The sequence below is a fragment of the Amphiprion ocellaris genome, chromosome 13 (assembly GCF_022539595.1).
Source record: "Amphiprion ocellaris isolate individual 3 ecotype Okinawa chromosome 13, ASM2253959v1, whole genome shotgun sequence".
In the NCBI taxonomy this organism is placed as follows: domain Eukaryota; kingdom Metazoa; phylum Chordata; class Actinopteri; family Pomacentridae; genus Amphiprion; species Amphiprion ocellaris.
The window spans coordinates 19,316,030-19,329,712 of record NC_072778.1 but is presented as its reverse complement, the minus strand read 5'-3'; the positions used below and the strand labels follow the sequence as shown (position 1 = coordinate 19,329,712).

The 13,683-nt window shown below is 41.4% G+C and overlaps 1 protein-coding gene across 9 annotated transcripts in view; it reads left to right on the top strand.

Moving 5' to 3' along the window:
- LOC111572933 (protocadherin alpha-C2-like) overlaps positions 1–13,683 on the top strand; it is a 189,585-nt gene that overhangs the window by 37,118 nt on the left and 138,784 nt on the right. Inside the window, exon 1 of one of the 9 annotated variants that reach the window (XM_035951250.2) lies at positions 259–2,770. The exons of 5 other annotated variants lie outside the window; for them this stretch is intronic. In XM_035951250.2, the coding sequence (XP_035807143.2) occupies positions 365–2,770 (2,406 nt within the window). In that variant the 5' untranslated portion in view covers positions 259–364. Of the gene's footprint in view, positions 1–258; positions 2,771–3,782; positions 6,298–7,018; positions 9,536–10,550; positions 12,959–13,683 lie in introns of those variants that run through there. 3 more of the 9 variants (XM_035951265.2, XM_035951267.2, XM_055016478.1) reach the window with 3 other exon arrangements.

Genomic DNA, 13,683 nt, shown 5'->3' with positions numbered 1-13,683 from the left:
AGGATACTTCTGTCATTCCTCTCCTCGATAATGGTGCTGAAATTGGATTTAAACCGAACTCACATAACGACATAACTTTTAAATACATTTCAGTATACATAGACAGTAAAACTTCGTATCAGCTTTAAGTGACAAAATGCACTATCGCACATGTTCACAAGGTGGCGGTACTTTATCAGTATGACGCCTAACAGTATCTGAGCACATTACACATGATTCCACCCTGACTACGTTCAGTCTGGTTAAACAACGTTTAGCTGGCAGGCTTGGAATACAAAGACAGTGGCTGTTTTTGTATTGTGTAAAATACGCTTCAAGGATTCGGGAATATATTTCTTGATGTGATGGAGACAATAATCTAAACATGCGGAGAATAATGGACGCGTTTGGATTTGTACTTTTACCTCACAAGATGAAACAAAGGGGACGGGACTCATGGCGACAACGATCAGCAATGCTTGGCGTTTTGGTTCTGTTTTCATTTTTCGGAGCAGCCTCGGCGCAACTGAGATACTCTATATCAGAGGAGCTGAAAGAAGGGAGCTTTGTTGGGAATATAGCTAAAGATTTAGGAATAGAGCTAAACGTGATGAAGCAGAGGGGATTTCGTATCATGTCTGGCTCGACTGAATCTCTTTTCAAGGTAAATGAGAACGACGGGGTCCTTTATGCCAATCAAAAAATAGACAGAGAGCAAGTATGTAAGGAGAGCAGTGTCTGTTTAATCAATCTCAAAACTGTACTTGAAAACCCACTAGAGATACATTATGTCACCGTCGAGATAACGGATTTGAACGATCATTCTCCCACATTCATGGAAAAAACGAAAACTCTTGAAATATTCGAGTCTGCGTTGCCAGGCGCAAAATATCAGTTACAAAATGCCTATGACCCGGATGGAGGCACAAACTCTGTCCAACAGTATAAAATTAGTGAGAATGACCATTTTCGTTTGGAAATTAAAGACAGGGGAAGAGATGGTAAAATTCCAATTTTAAAGCTACAGAAACAGCTGGACAGAGAGGCCAAAGGTAGCCATAAACTGGTGTTGACAGCTATAGATGGAGGAACACCGCCAAAGTCAGGCACAGTTGAAATATTCATAGATGTTCTAGATGTAAATGACAACATGCCGGTGTTCACCAAAGACACATACTCAGCTGTGCTACAAGAAAATGCTCCAGTTGGCACCACAGTCATCCAAGTTAACGCAACCGACTTGGATGACGGGTCCAATGGGGAAGTCATTTATTCATTTGGTACTGATGTTAAAGATAAATTTCGAGAGCTGTTTGATATCGACTCTGTCACTGGGGAGATCATTGTGCAAGGTCATGTAGACTTTGAGGAACAAGACAGCTATGATATTGATGTCCAGGCCTCTGATAAGGGAAGCATTCCATTCAGAACTGACAAAAGTGTTACCATTAAAATTGGAGACATAAATGATAATCCTCCTGAGATAGAAGTGGCATCGCTGTCGAGTGCAGTTTCAGAAGACTCTAGACCAGGAACAACAGTGGCGCTTATCAGCATCACGGATTCAGACTCAGGCATGAACGGCAAAATAATCAGCTATGTCGCTGAAGACAGCCCCTTTACATTAACTCCGTCTATACAAGATAACATGTTTGCCGTTGTCACCAAGTCAAAATTGGACAGAGAACAAAAATCAAGATATGATATTACAATAGTAGCCAAAGACGCAGGTGAACCAGCTTTAACATCCGAAAAGATAATAAGCGTGTTTGTGTCAGACACGAATGATAACAGTCCAGAGTTTTCACTCAGCCCTTATACGTTCTATATCAACGAAAATAACGCACCAGGGGCCTCTGTGTTTTCAGTACGGGCATCTGACCGAGACGAAGGAGATAATGCGCTCATTTCCTATCATATTCTCAGGAGTGCAGGTCATGAAAATAAAGTTACTTCATTTCTAAACATAAACTCTGAAAAGGGGGACATTTTGGCACTGAAAAGTTTTGACTTTGAAACGCTGAAAACGTTTCAATTCCAAGTTGTTGCCACAGACTCTGGAGCTCCGTCTCTCAGCAGCAATGTCACAGTCAACGTCTTCATTCTGGATCAGAACGACAACACTCCAGTCATCCTGTATCCACTCAGCTCCAACGGCTCTGCTGAAGGTGTGGAGGAGATTCCCCGCAATGTCAACGCAGGACACTTGGTCACCAATGTCAGAGCCTATGACGCTGATATAGGATATAACGGCTGGTTGCTCTTCTCACTGCAGGAACTCACTGACCACAGTCTCTTTGGTTTGGACCGATATACAGGACAGATCAGGACACTTCGCTCATTCACAGAGACAGACGAGGCTGAGCACAAACTGGTCATACTGGTGAAAGACAATGGAAACGTTTCACTCTCAGCAACAGCTACTGTCATCGTCAAACTTGTGGAGCCCAAAGAGGCTTTTGCAGCATCTGATGTCAAAAGTGCAGCAAAAGTTGATGAAGATGATAATGTGACTTTTTATCTGATTATAACTTTGGGATCAGTTTCTGTACTTTTTCTCATCAGTATCATCGTGCTGATTGCAATGCAGTGCTCCAAATCCACAGACTATACCTCCAAATATCTGCAAGAGACTAATTATGATGGGACACTGTGTCACAGCATCCAGTACAGATCTGGAGACAAACGCTACATGTTAGTTGGACCCAGAATGAGTATAGGATCTACTATAGTTCCTGGTAGCCATGCCAATACTCTAGCGCTCCCTGACAGGAGGAGGGCATCTGAAGAGGTAAGATCCAAAATTTAAGCATCTCCCCTGAAAGCTTCCATTCCAGCGAATCACATTGTTGACACCAGCTCCGATCTGCGTTTTACTTTAATTACATATTCAGTTTTGAATATCTTATGTTTATCACTATATACGGTGATGTTTTCTGGTTTGTATTCATGGGATCAAATTGATTAACAACCATGGTAAAGCAAGAACGAGTGTCTTGTTTGTTAGTATCAACTCTTGAAAGAGACTGCTGTTATGCAATTATGTGATTATTTTTCACAGTCAACATTTTTAGTAAAATCAACTACTTTGTCGAGGCTTGTGAAGATGTTGACCCTGGACTGTAACTGATGTGAAAATGGGCGATAGATATGGGAAAAATGTATACATCACTGATGGTAACTGGTTAGTTTTTATATCAATGAGTAATACTATGAATGCAATGAAGATGAGTTGGGCTTTAGCCAGTTGCGCCACAGCTTCACATGTCTAAGTCCAGTGGTATGACAGATGGCTGGGATATCAATCACACAGTGATAGTTGTGCCAAAACAAACATTGTTTTCATTTTCTTCATCCTTAACCTTATCTTCATGTGGTTTGAAAATGCGCAATTTGAGTGCGTGGGGTTGCTGTCCGTGGTGCTGAAAATTTCTTTGAGTTCCTGTCTTTTATCTGTGGTAAAACGCGACCATGCCATTGGAATATGATTCGAATACTGGCAATCCTATAACTACATAAACAAAGAGTGTCCCCATGGACTCTTTTACAAAAAAAGATGCGTATGAACATCATTGGCTCATCTGTGCTTCACATGCACTGATGAGGCAGGGAACTTTTTCTCACTGTCAGAAATTCATTTGCATTTGCAAAGTGCATATTTTTGTAAATTTTTCTATTTCAAACACAGTGCTGCAGTATGATTATCGGTCACTTGATGTCAGTATAACGACAAATAAAGCGTCCATACATTTTCGAAATGTCCACAAGACCCATCCCCTTCCCCTCGAATCAGCATCGGGAGAACCTTTTATATTCGAGCTGCTCAATTTAGCTGTAAAAAAATATTGCTGTTGGAGAATTCTTGGATTGTGATAACGGGTGTGGCCGAGGAATTTGACGTTAGTGTACGAGTGGGACTCGATGAAAGCTGTTTTGGTTTAAATGTTTTATCATCACGCCATGGAACAAAGACAAAGCCGAACATGCAGAGCGCATACAAAATGGATTGTGTACATGATGGTTTTGGCTCCGTTTTGGAGCTGCGCTTCAGGACAATTCAGATATTCAATCTCTGAGGAAGTCAAAGAAGGAACCGTTGTTGGAAAAATCGCCAAGGATTTGGGTCTTGATAAGAGCACACTGAAACAGAGGGGGTACCGCATTGTCTCCGGCTCGACAGAGCCTCATTTTCGCGTAAATCAGGACGACGGTATCTTGTATGTGAACCGAAAACTCGATCGAGAGGAAATGTGCGACCGAAGCAAGGTTTGTGTTATCGACTTGAAAACCGTGTTAGAAAACCCGCTGGAGGTCCACTATGTCGCAGTGGAGATTCTGGATGTAAATGACCATGCACCAAGCTTCCCTGAACATGAAAAGATTTTAGAGATTTTTGAGTCTGCATTGCCTGGAGCAAGATTTCAGGTACAAGCTGCCCGTGATGCTGACAGTGGTTCATTATCTGTTCAGCAGTATAAGTTGAGTCACAATGAACATTTTCGTTTGGAGGTAAAAGACCGTGGTGAAGATCGTAAAACACCGAGTTTAGTTCTTCAGAAGCCACTTGACAGAGAATCCGTAAAAACCCTTGAGTTACTCCTGACAGCCTTTGATGGAGGCAAACCTCCGAAATCTGGCAACATGACAATAATAGTTAGTGTTTCTGATGTCAATGATAACCCTCCAGTGTTCACTCAGGATTCATATAATGTGCAGCTTAAAGAAAATTCACCTCTTGGCACGACTGTGATCCAAATTAATGCAACAGATCTGGATGAAGGCTCAAATGGTGAGGTTGTATATTCATTTGGAAATGACGTTGATGGAAGAGTACGTACACTTTTTGATTTGAACCCAGTGACTGGAGTCATTACTGTCGCAGGGGCCATAGATTTTGAAGAGAGTGGAAGATATGAAATTGATATTCAGGCATCAGACAAAGGTGCAGCTCCACTGACAACAGATAAAATTGTCATAATCAATATTGTTGATGTCAATGACAACTCACCAGAGACTGAGGTGACATCTTTTTCCCGTGCACTCCCAGAGGATTCAAAACCAGGAACTACAGTAGCATTGATTAGTGTAAAGGACTCCGATTCTGGTCTTAATGGAAAAGTTATGTGTCACATAAATCAAGATCTCCCTTTTCTTCTCACTCCATCTATACAAAACAACATGTATTCTCTGGTAACTAAACAGCTTATGGATCGAGAACAACAGTCACAATACAATGTAATAATTGTAGCAAAAGATGCAGGTGAACCATCCTTATCATCAGAGAAAACTATAACAATTGATGTGTCAGATGTGAATGATAATAGTCCAGAGTTCTCACAGAGTCCATATACTTTCTATATAACTGAGAATAACAATCCAGGAGCAGCCATTTTTTCAGTGACGGCCCGTGACAATGATGAGGGTAGTAATGCTGTTATTTCATATCTGATCTTAAGAGACAGAGGAGAAAATCTGCTGACTTCATTTTTAAATATCAACTCTGAAAATGGAGATATTTTGGCACTGAAAAGTTTTGACTTTGAGACACTGAAAACTTTCCAATTCCAAGTTGTTGCCACAGATTCTGGAGCTCCGTCTCTCAGCAACAATGTCACAGTCAACGTCTTTATTCTGGATCAGAACGACAACGCTCCAGTCATCCTGTATCCACTCAGCTCCAACGGATCTGCTGAAGGTGTGGAGGAGATTCCCCGCAATGTCAATGCAGGACACTTGGTCACCAAAGTCAGAGCCTATGATGCTGATATAGGATATAACGGCTGGTTGCTCTTCTCACTGCAAGAACTCACTGACCACAGTCTCTTTGGTTTGGACCGATATACAGGACAGATCAGGACACTTCGCTCATTCACAGAGACAGACGAGGCTGAGCACAAACTGGTCATACTGGTCAAAGACAATGGAAACGTTTCACTCTCAGCAACAGCTACTGTCACTGTCAAACTTGTGGAGCCCAAAGAGGCTTTTGCAGCATCTGATGTCAAAAGTGTAGCAAAAGTTGATGACGATGACAATGCGACTTTTTACCTGATGATAACTCTGGGATCAGTTTCTGTACTTTTTCTCATCAGCATCATCGTGCTGATTGCAATGCAGTGCTCCAAATCCACAGACTATACCTCCAAATATCTGCAAGAGACTAATTATGATGGGACACTGTGTCACAGCATCCAGTACAGATCTGGAGATAAACGCTACATGTTAGTTGGACCCAGAATGAGTATAGGATCTACTATAGTTCCTGGAAGTCATGCAAATACTCTAGTGCTCCCTGACAGGAGGAAGACATCTGAAGAGGTAAGAGTATTTCTACAGTAGCTGACTATGATGTATGTTTTCTAGAAGGTAAAGGAAAAACGGACATTTTGAAAAGGGTTATTGATTTGCAGAGATCAACATTCACTGTCCTTGGTGCTGATTTTTGTCACATTTTTCTGTGGGTGTTGCAAATAGAATACTCCCAAGCTTGGGAAAGATAATTTTGAATCTTGCACATTTTGGAACACCAACATATTTACCACACTTGATTTAAAAAAGTTTTGTTTGTCACTCTGCATTTTTAAGTGTCGCAGTGTTGTTTAGATTCTTTCACTCATGGACGTCTAGTTTACCGGTTGCTGTGCATTTGCTTTGCGATTTTGTGTTCATACTGTTTAAATTGTGGCTACATCCTTAGCATGTTTACGGTGTAGAGGTTGCTTGGATACGAACAATTTTCTTCTCTTTAAAAGTGTTAAACTCTCTTGGATGTATTGTTTGTCCCCAAATGGAAACCGAAATACCAAGGTTGCAATATGAGCCAATTCTGGTCCACTCACTTAAAGCTGATCTGTTTTGATCTGTTGGCATCTTTGTAGAATTGAAGATTGTTTTTGAACAGTTAAGTGGCCACTAGAGTTTGTGTAAATGGTAGATTCAACGCTTGGTGTCAGTGTAGTTCAATGATTCTGTGCATCTGGCATCAAGCTACGTCACGAGCTGTATTTTATCCGAGCCCTTGCATTTTTCTCAAGCAGCATGATTGAGCGTAAGATCGCGATTCGCAACGAGTGTGTGTTATTGTTCGCAGCTCTTGAAAAAAACAGACTTTAGGCAACGTTCAGAAGCTTTGGGCACCCGGTCGCGTTAAAAAATACACCGTATTTCATGGACTATTCTTTATCATCTTTGAGCCATGGAACAAAGAGGAGGCAAAGCATGGAAGGAGCGACGATGTTGGTTTGCCGTCGTAGTTGTTCTGGATGTTTTCTGGAGCGGAGCTTTCGCGCAGATCAGATATTCCATATCTGAGGAGGTTCAAGAGGGAACCGTCGTGGGGAATATAGCGAAGGATTTGGGACTAGATAAGAGCGCACTCAAAGAGAGAGGATACCGCATTGTAACAGGCTCCACCGAACCCCTGTTTCAGGTGAATCAAAACGATGGCGTCCTGTATCTGAAAAGGAGAATAGACCGGGAGGAGGTGTGCGAACGAAGCAGTCCGTGCTTGATCAACCTGAAAACTGTGCTAGAAAACCCATTGGAGATTCACTACGTGGCGGTGGAAATACTTGACATAAATGATCACTCGCCTGTTTTCCCTGAGAAAGAGAAACGGCTGGAAATTTCAGAGTCGGCTCTGCCTGGAGCGAGATTTCAGCTGCAGGCTGCCCGCGATCCCGACGTAGGCCAGTTCTCTATTCAGCAGTATAAACTCAGCCACAATGAACATTTTAGAGTAGAAGTCAAAGACCGAGGCGAAGATCGTAAAGTACCGTTTTTAGTTTTGCAGAAGCAGCTAGACAGAGAAACGGCTGGAAAACATAAGCTGCGTCTGACAGCCGTTGATGGAGGCAAACCGCCCAAGTCTGGTGATATAAATATAATTGTGGATGTACTTGATATTAATGACAACTCACCGGCGTTCACCAAAGAGCTGTATTCTGCCACACTTAAGGAAAATGTTTCCGTTGGCACTGTAGTGATTCAGGTTAACGCAACAGATTTCGATCAGGGTGCAAACGGTGAAATAATATATTCTTTTGGAAAAGAAGTTGATTCAAAGGTGATGGAGTTGTTTCGTATAGATGAAAACACTGGCGAAATTAAAGTCACGGGTCAGATAGATTTTGAGAAAAGCAAAAGTTATGAAATTGACATTCAAGCGTCTGATAAGGGACAAGTTCCTCTTACAACTGACAAAAGTGTTATGATAACTGTTCTTGATGTTAATGACAACGCACCTGAGATAGAAGTGACATCATTTTCTAGCTCTATCAAAGAAGATTCAAAGATAGGTACTACAGTGGCTCTCATCAGCGTCAGTGATTCAGACTCTGGAATCAATGGTAAAGTCATCTGCACAATCAAACAAGAAGTCCCTTTTACTTTAGCTCCATCGTTACAAGAAAACATGTTTGCTGTTGTCACCAGGTCGCATTTAGACAGAGAAATGATTTCTCAATATGATGTCACAATTATGGCCAAGGATACAGGTGAGCCTTCGTTTTTAACTGAAAAGACAATAAGTGTGGTTGTGTCAGATGTAAATGACAACAGCCCGGAGTTTTCATCAAGTCCCTACACATTTTATATCACTGAGAATAACAGCCCCGGAGCGTCGGTATTTTCGGTCAAAGCCTCTGATCGTGATGAAGGTGATAATGCTCTCATTTCCTACCATATTCTGAGAGATGTAAGCGGAGATAACAAATTGTCGTCGTTTTTAAACGTAAACTCTGAAAAAGGAGACATTTTGGCGCTGAAAAGTTTTGATTTCGAAACACTGAAAACTTTCCAATTCCAAGTTGTTGCCACAGATTCTGGAGCTCCGTCACTCAGCAGCAATGTCACAGTCAATGTCTTCATTCTGGATCAGAACGACAACGCTCCAGTCATCCTGTATCCACTCAGCTCCAACGGATCTGCTGAAGGTGTGGAGGAGATTCCCCGAAATGTCAATGCAGGACACTTGGTCACCAAAGTCAGAGCCTATGACGCTGATATAGGATATAACGGCTGGTTGCTCTTCTCACTGCAGGAACTCACTGACCACAGTCTCTTTGGTTTGGACCGATATACAGGACAGATCAGGACACTTCGCTCATTCACAGAGACTGACGAGGCTGAGCACAAACTGGTCATACTGGTCAAAGACAACGGAAACGTTTCACTCTCAGCAACAGCTACTGTCATTGTCAAACTTGTGGAGCCCAAAGAGGCTTTTGCAGCATCTGATGTCAAAAGTGCAGCAAAAGTTGATGAGGATGATAATGTGACATTTTATCTGATGATAACTTTGGGATCAGTTTCTGTACTTTTTCTCATCAGCATCATCGTGCTGATTGCAATGCAGTGCTCCAAATCCACAGACTATACTTCCAAATATCTGCAAGAGACTAATTATGATGGGACACTGTGTCACAGCATCCAGTACAGATCTGGAGACAAACGCTACATGTTAGTTGGACCCAGAATGAGTATAGGATCTACTATAGTTCCTGGAAGTCATGCAAATACTCTAGTGCTCCCTGACAGGAGGAGGGCATCTGAAGAGGTAAGACATTTTAAAATGGAAACTTTGCGGAGATTAACTGTATCTATTGTTTGTTTATGAAACATACCAAAATCGTCTCTCTGGGTGTTGTTTTGGATAGCATGGCATTCCATTTGTTCCATTCCCTTGTCTCCTGTGTTAATTCTTACTTTTAAGTTGTAGGATGTATTTGCAGCGATGGAGGAAGAGGGAGGTATTTTAATGTTTATTTGCAACATTAAATAGCACTCTTTTGTTTCTTTTAATTTCCACGGTCATCTACTTAGTCAATATCGTAATAATCACTGCCAAAACATTTATGACGTTCTACACTTTGTCTTGGACTATGATATGTCGGTGATATTTTGTTGCTGGTGTAATGTAACTGTACCCTAAGGCCATCTTTTCCAGATTTTATGCTGAGTTTGTTATTTTTGAAATTATGGAAGAGCAAACGAAAGCTTGACTATTCCACACTGACATATTAGTGGGTGTGTTTCGTCCATCCTCCATCACTTAGCCATGGACAACATAAAAAGGTAATAATGCCTTAACCAAACGAGTGTGATGAACCGCAAAACCTTTAGATAGCTGTCCTTGGTGCTGAAAGAGTTTGGCTTTGCTTTCTCGTAGAAAAACAACGTTATTTCAGGGTCTTAGTTCATATGATAATATTCAGTTTATTTAGTCGTGTTGTGCACAGCATTAAAAACATTTATTTGCTGTGTTTTAAGACTTTTAAAGGACGCGTTGTGGACCTTAGTGGTGGCTCAAATGCAAACTATCAAATGACTCGTGCAGTCAGATGTGTGCAATGATGAATAAGGACGCATGGTGTCAGTGTATTGTAAAAAGCCATCCTTACACGAGCTTGTCGTCACTGCTCTTTGGTTTCACCTCTTAACAATAGTCTCACTTCGACACTGACGGCGTCGTTTCTGTGCGTGTTCACTGAAAAGAGTCGGTTTTCCCAAATTACTGCAAATATTTGAAGAGACTGACCACTTGCGTACTGAAGGTTGGGCCCGCTTTTTACAACGAAGTTTCGGTCCTTGTGATGGATTGCTGATGGTGCCGGGTTTCATCATGGCACAAAGGAAGCGAGAGAGAGGAAAGGGGCGAGGATATTTGGTCGGCTGCGTTGTTGTAGCGCTTTTGTGGACTGTAGCTTCAGCGCAATTAAGATATTCTGTCTCAGAGGAAGTGAACGAAGGAACTGTGGTTGGAAACATAGCGAGAGATCTGGGATTAGATAAAAGCACTCTGAAAGACAGAAAGTATCGGATTGTTTCCAGTGATGCGGATCCGCTGTTCCATGTAAATCACAACGATGGTGTCCTGTATGTGAGCCGGAAGATCGACAGAGAAGAGGTGTGCGCGCAGAGCAGTACGTGTGTGATAAATGTTAAAACTGTGCTGGAAAATCCACTGGAGGTTCATTATGTCGAAGTAGAAGTTCTGGATATAAATGACCATTCACCTACGTTTCCGGAGAAAAATAAAACATTGGAGATATCAGAATCTGTCTTTGCCGGAGCACGATTTCAGCTGAAAGCTTCACGGGATCGAGACAGTGGTCCTTTTTCTGTGCAGCAATATAAACTTAGTCAAACCTATCATTTTCGTTTGGAAGTTAAAGATAAAGGAGAAGACGGTAAAATACCCATATTGGTTGTTCAGAAATCTTTAGACAGAGAAACTGCAGAAAGCCACTCATTAACACTGACGGCCTTGGATGGGGGGAAACCTCCGAAATCTGGTAACATGAATATTCTAGTCAAAGTTTTGGATGTAAACGACAATGTACCTGTTTTCTCTAAAGATATTTATTCAGTGACCCTCAGTGAAAATGCTCCAGTAGGCACAACAGTCATACAAGTAAATGCAACGGATTTAGATGAGGGTCCAAACGGAGAAGTGTTTTACTCATTCAGCAACAGTATGAATCAAAATACATTAAATCTATTTGATATCAACCCATTAACAGGCCAGATAACGGTTAAAAATTTAATAAACTACGAAGAGAAAGACAGATATGAAATAGAAATCCAGGCATCAGATAAAGGTCTGGCTCCTCTTACAACTGAAAAAAGCGTCATTATCAAAATAGTTGACGTGAATGATAATGCACCTGAGATTGAAGTTACCTCATTTTCCAGCTCCATCCCTGAAGATTCCAGACCTGGAACTACTGTTGCTCTAATCAGTGTCAGTGATGTAGACTCTAGTCTCAACGGAAAAGTGATATGCACTGTGAATGAAGATGTTCCATTCACTTTATCACCATCCTTAAAAGACAAAATGTATTCATTAGTGACAAAATCTCCTCTAGACAGAGAGAAACAGTCACAATATGACCTGACAATAACTGCAAAAGATGCAGGTCAACCTTCATTATCATCTGAAAAGACAATAAGTGTTGTGGTGTCAGATGTGAATGACAACAGTCCAGAGTTTTCACTCCGTCCATATACTTTCTATGTCACTGAGGGGAATGATCCAGGAGCCTCAGTGTTTTCTGTTAAAGCTTCTGATCGTGATGAGAATGACAATGCTGTCATATCCTATCATATTGTCAGAGATGGAAGTGAAGACAATAAAGTCACTTCATTTCTAAACATAAACTCTGATAATGGACACATCACAGCGCTGAAAAGTTTTGACTTTGAAACACTGAAAACTTTTCAGTTCCAAGTTGTTGCCACAGATTCTGGAGCTCCATCACTCAGCAGCAACGTCACAGTCAAAGTCTTCATTCTGGATCAGAACGACAACGCTCCAGTCATCCTGTATCCACTCAGCTCCAACGGATCTGCTGAAGGTGTGGAGGAGATTCCCCGAAATGTCAACGCAGGACACTTGGTCACCAAAGTCAGAGCCTATGATGCTGATATAGGATATAACGGATGGTTGCTCTTCTCACTGCAGGAACTCACTGACCACAGTCTCTTTGGTTTGGACCGATATACAGGACAGATCAGAACACTTCGCTCATTCACAGAGACGGACGAAGCTGAACACAAACTGGTCATACTGGTCAAAGACAACGGCAACGTTTCACTCTCAGCAACAGCTACTGTCATTGTCAAACTTGTGGAGCCCAAAGAGGCTTTTGCAGCATCTGATGTCAAAAGTGCAGCAAAAGTTGATGAGGATGATAATGTGACATTTTACCTGATGATAACTTTGGGATCAGTTTCTGTACTTTTTCTCATCAGCATCATCGTGCTGATTGCAATGCAGTGCTCCAAATCCACAGACTATACTTCCAAATATCTGCAAGAGACTAATTATGATGGGACACTGTGTCACAGCATCCAGTACAGATCTGGAGACAAACGTTACATGTTAGTTGGACCCAGAATGAGTATAGGATCTACTATAGTTCCTGGCAGCCATGCAAATACTCTAGTGCTCCCTGACAGGAGGAGGACATCTGAAGAGGTAAGGCATACTTAAATCAAGTTTTCACCCTCCTACATAGTATTAATGTATACAAATCTAAGTTGTGGTGTATCACATTACACACAATTGCATTACTGACGTACTTTTTCCACAATAACTGGGCCTGGACTAAGATGACAAAGCCAATGAAGGAGCAACACTGGCAAAGTCTCACTTATATAAACATCCGAAAACACTGAGACTTTGTCTTTCTTTTCAAAATGTCTGTGCTTTTAAGATTCTTCTATTTTGTTCACTTGAAGAAAAAAAATGAAATATGAAACTTAGTTGCAGTCCCTGTCTACGGTGCTGAATATGTTTGCTCTCTGACTATATCTTCAGATACAAGACTGTACTGCTTGAGCTATTATCACTATCAAGGTATCTGTAGGATTCATCCTTAAACTATGACTACTTGACAACACAAATTATGAGTTCTTCCAAAATGGGAACATCCTCCAGCATAAAAGACGGAAATTGTGCTGCAGGTCATGATGCATTATTGGACAATGAACTTGAAACACAATGGAAAATAGTTACACCAACTGTCAGCATCTGAAGTCAGCTGTAGTCTCTATTCAATGTGCTGAAAGAGTGGAAACGTTTTACTCAATTTCTGCTCCTCCTAAACGTTATTCACGCCGTGGATTTTAATCATACCGGGTCCATACGCGTTGCAAATGTTGTATGGAATCTTAAAAATATATTTTTGGTGGGTGTGTTTG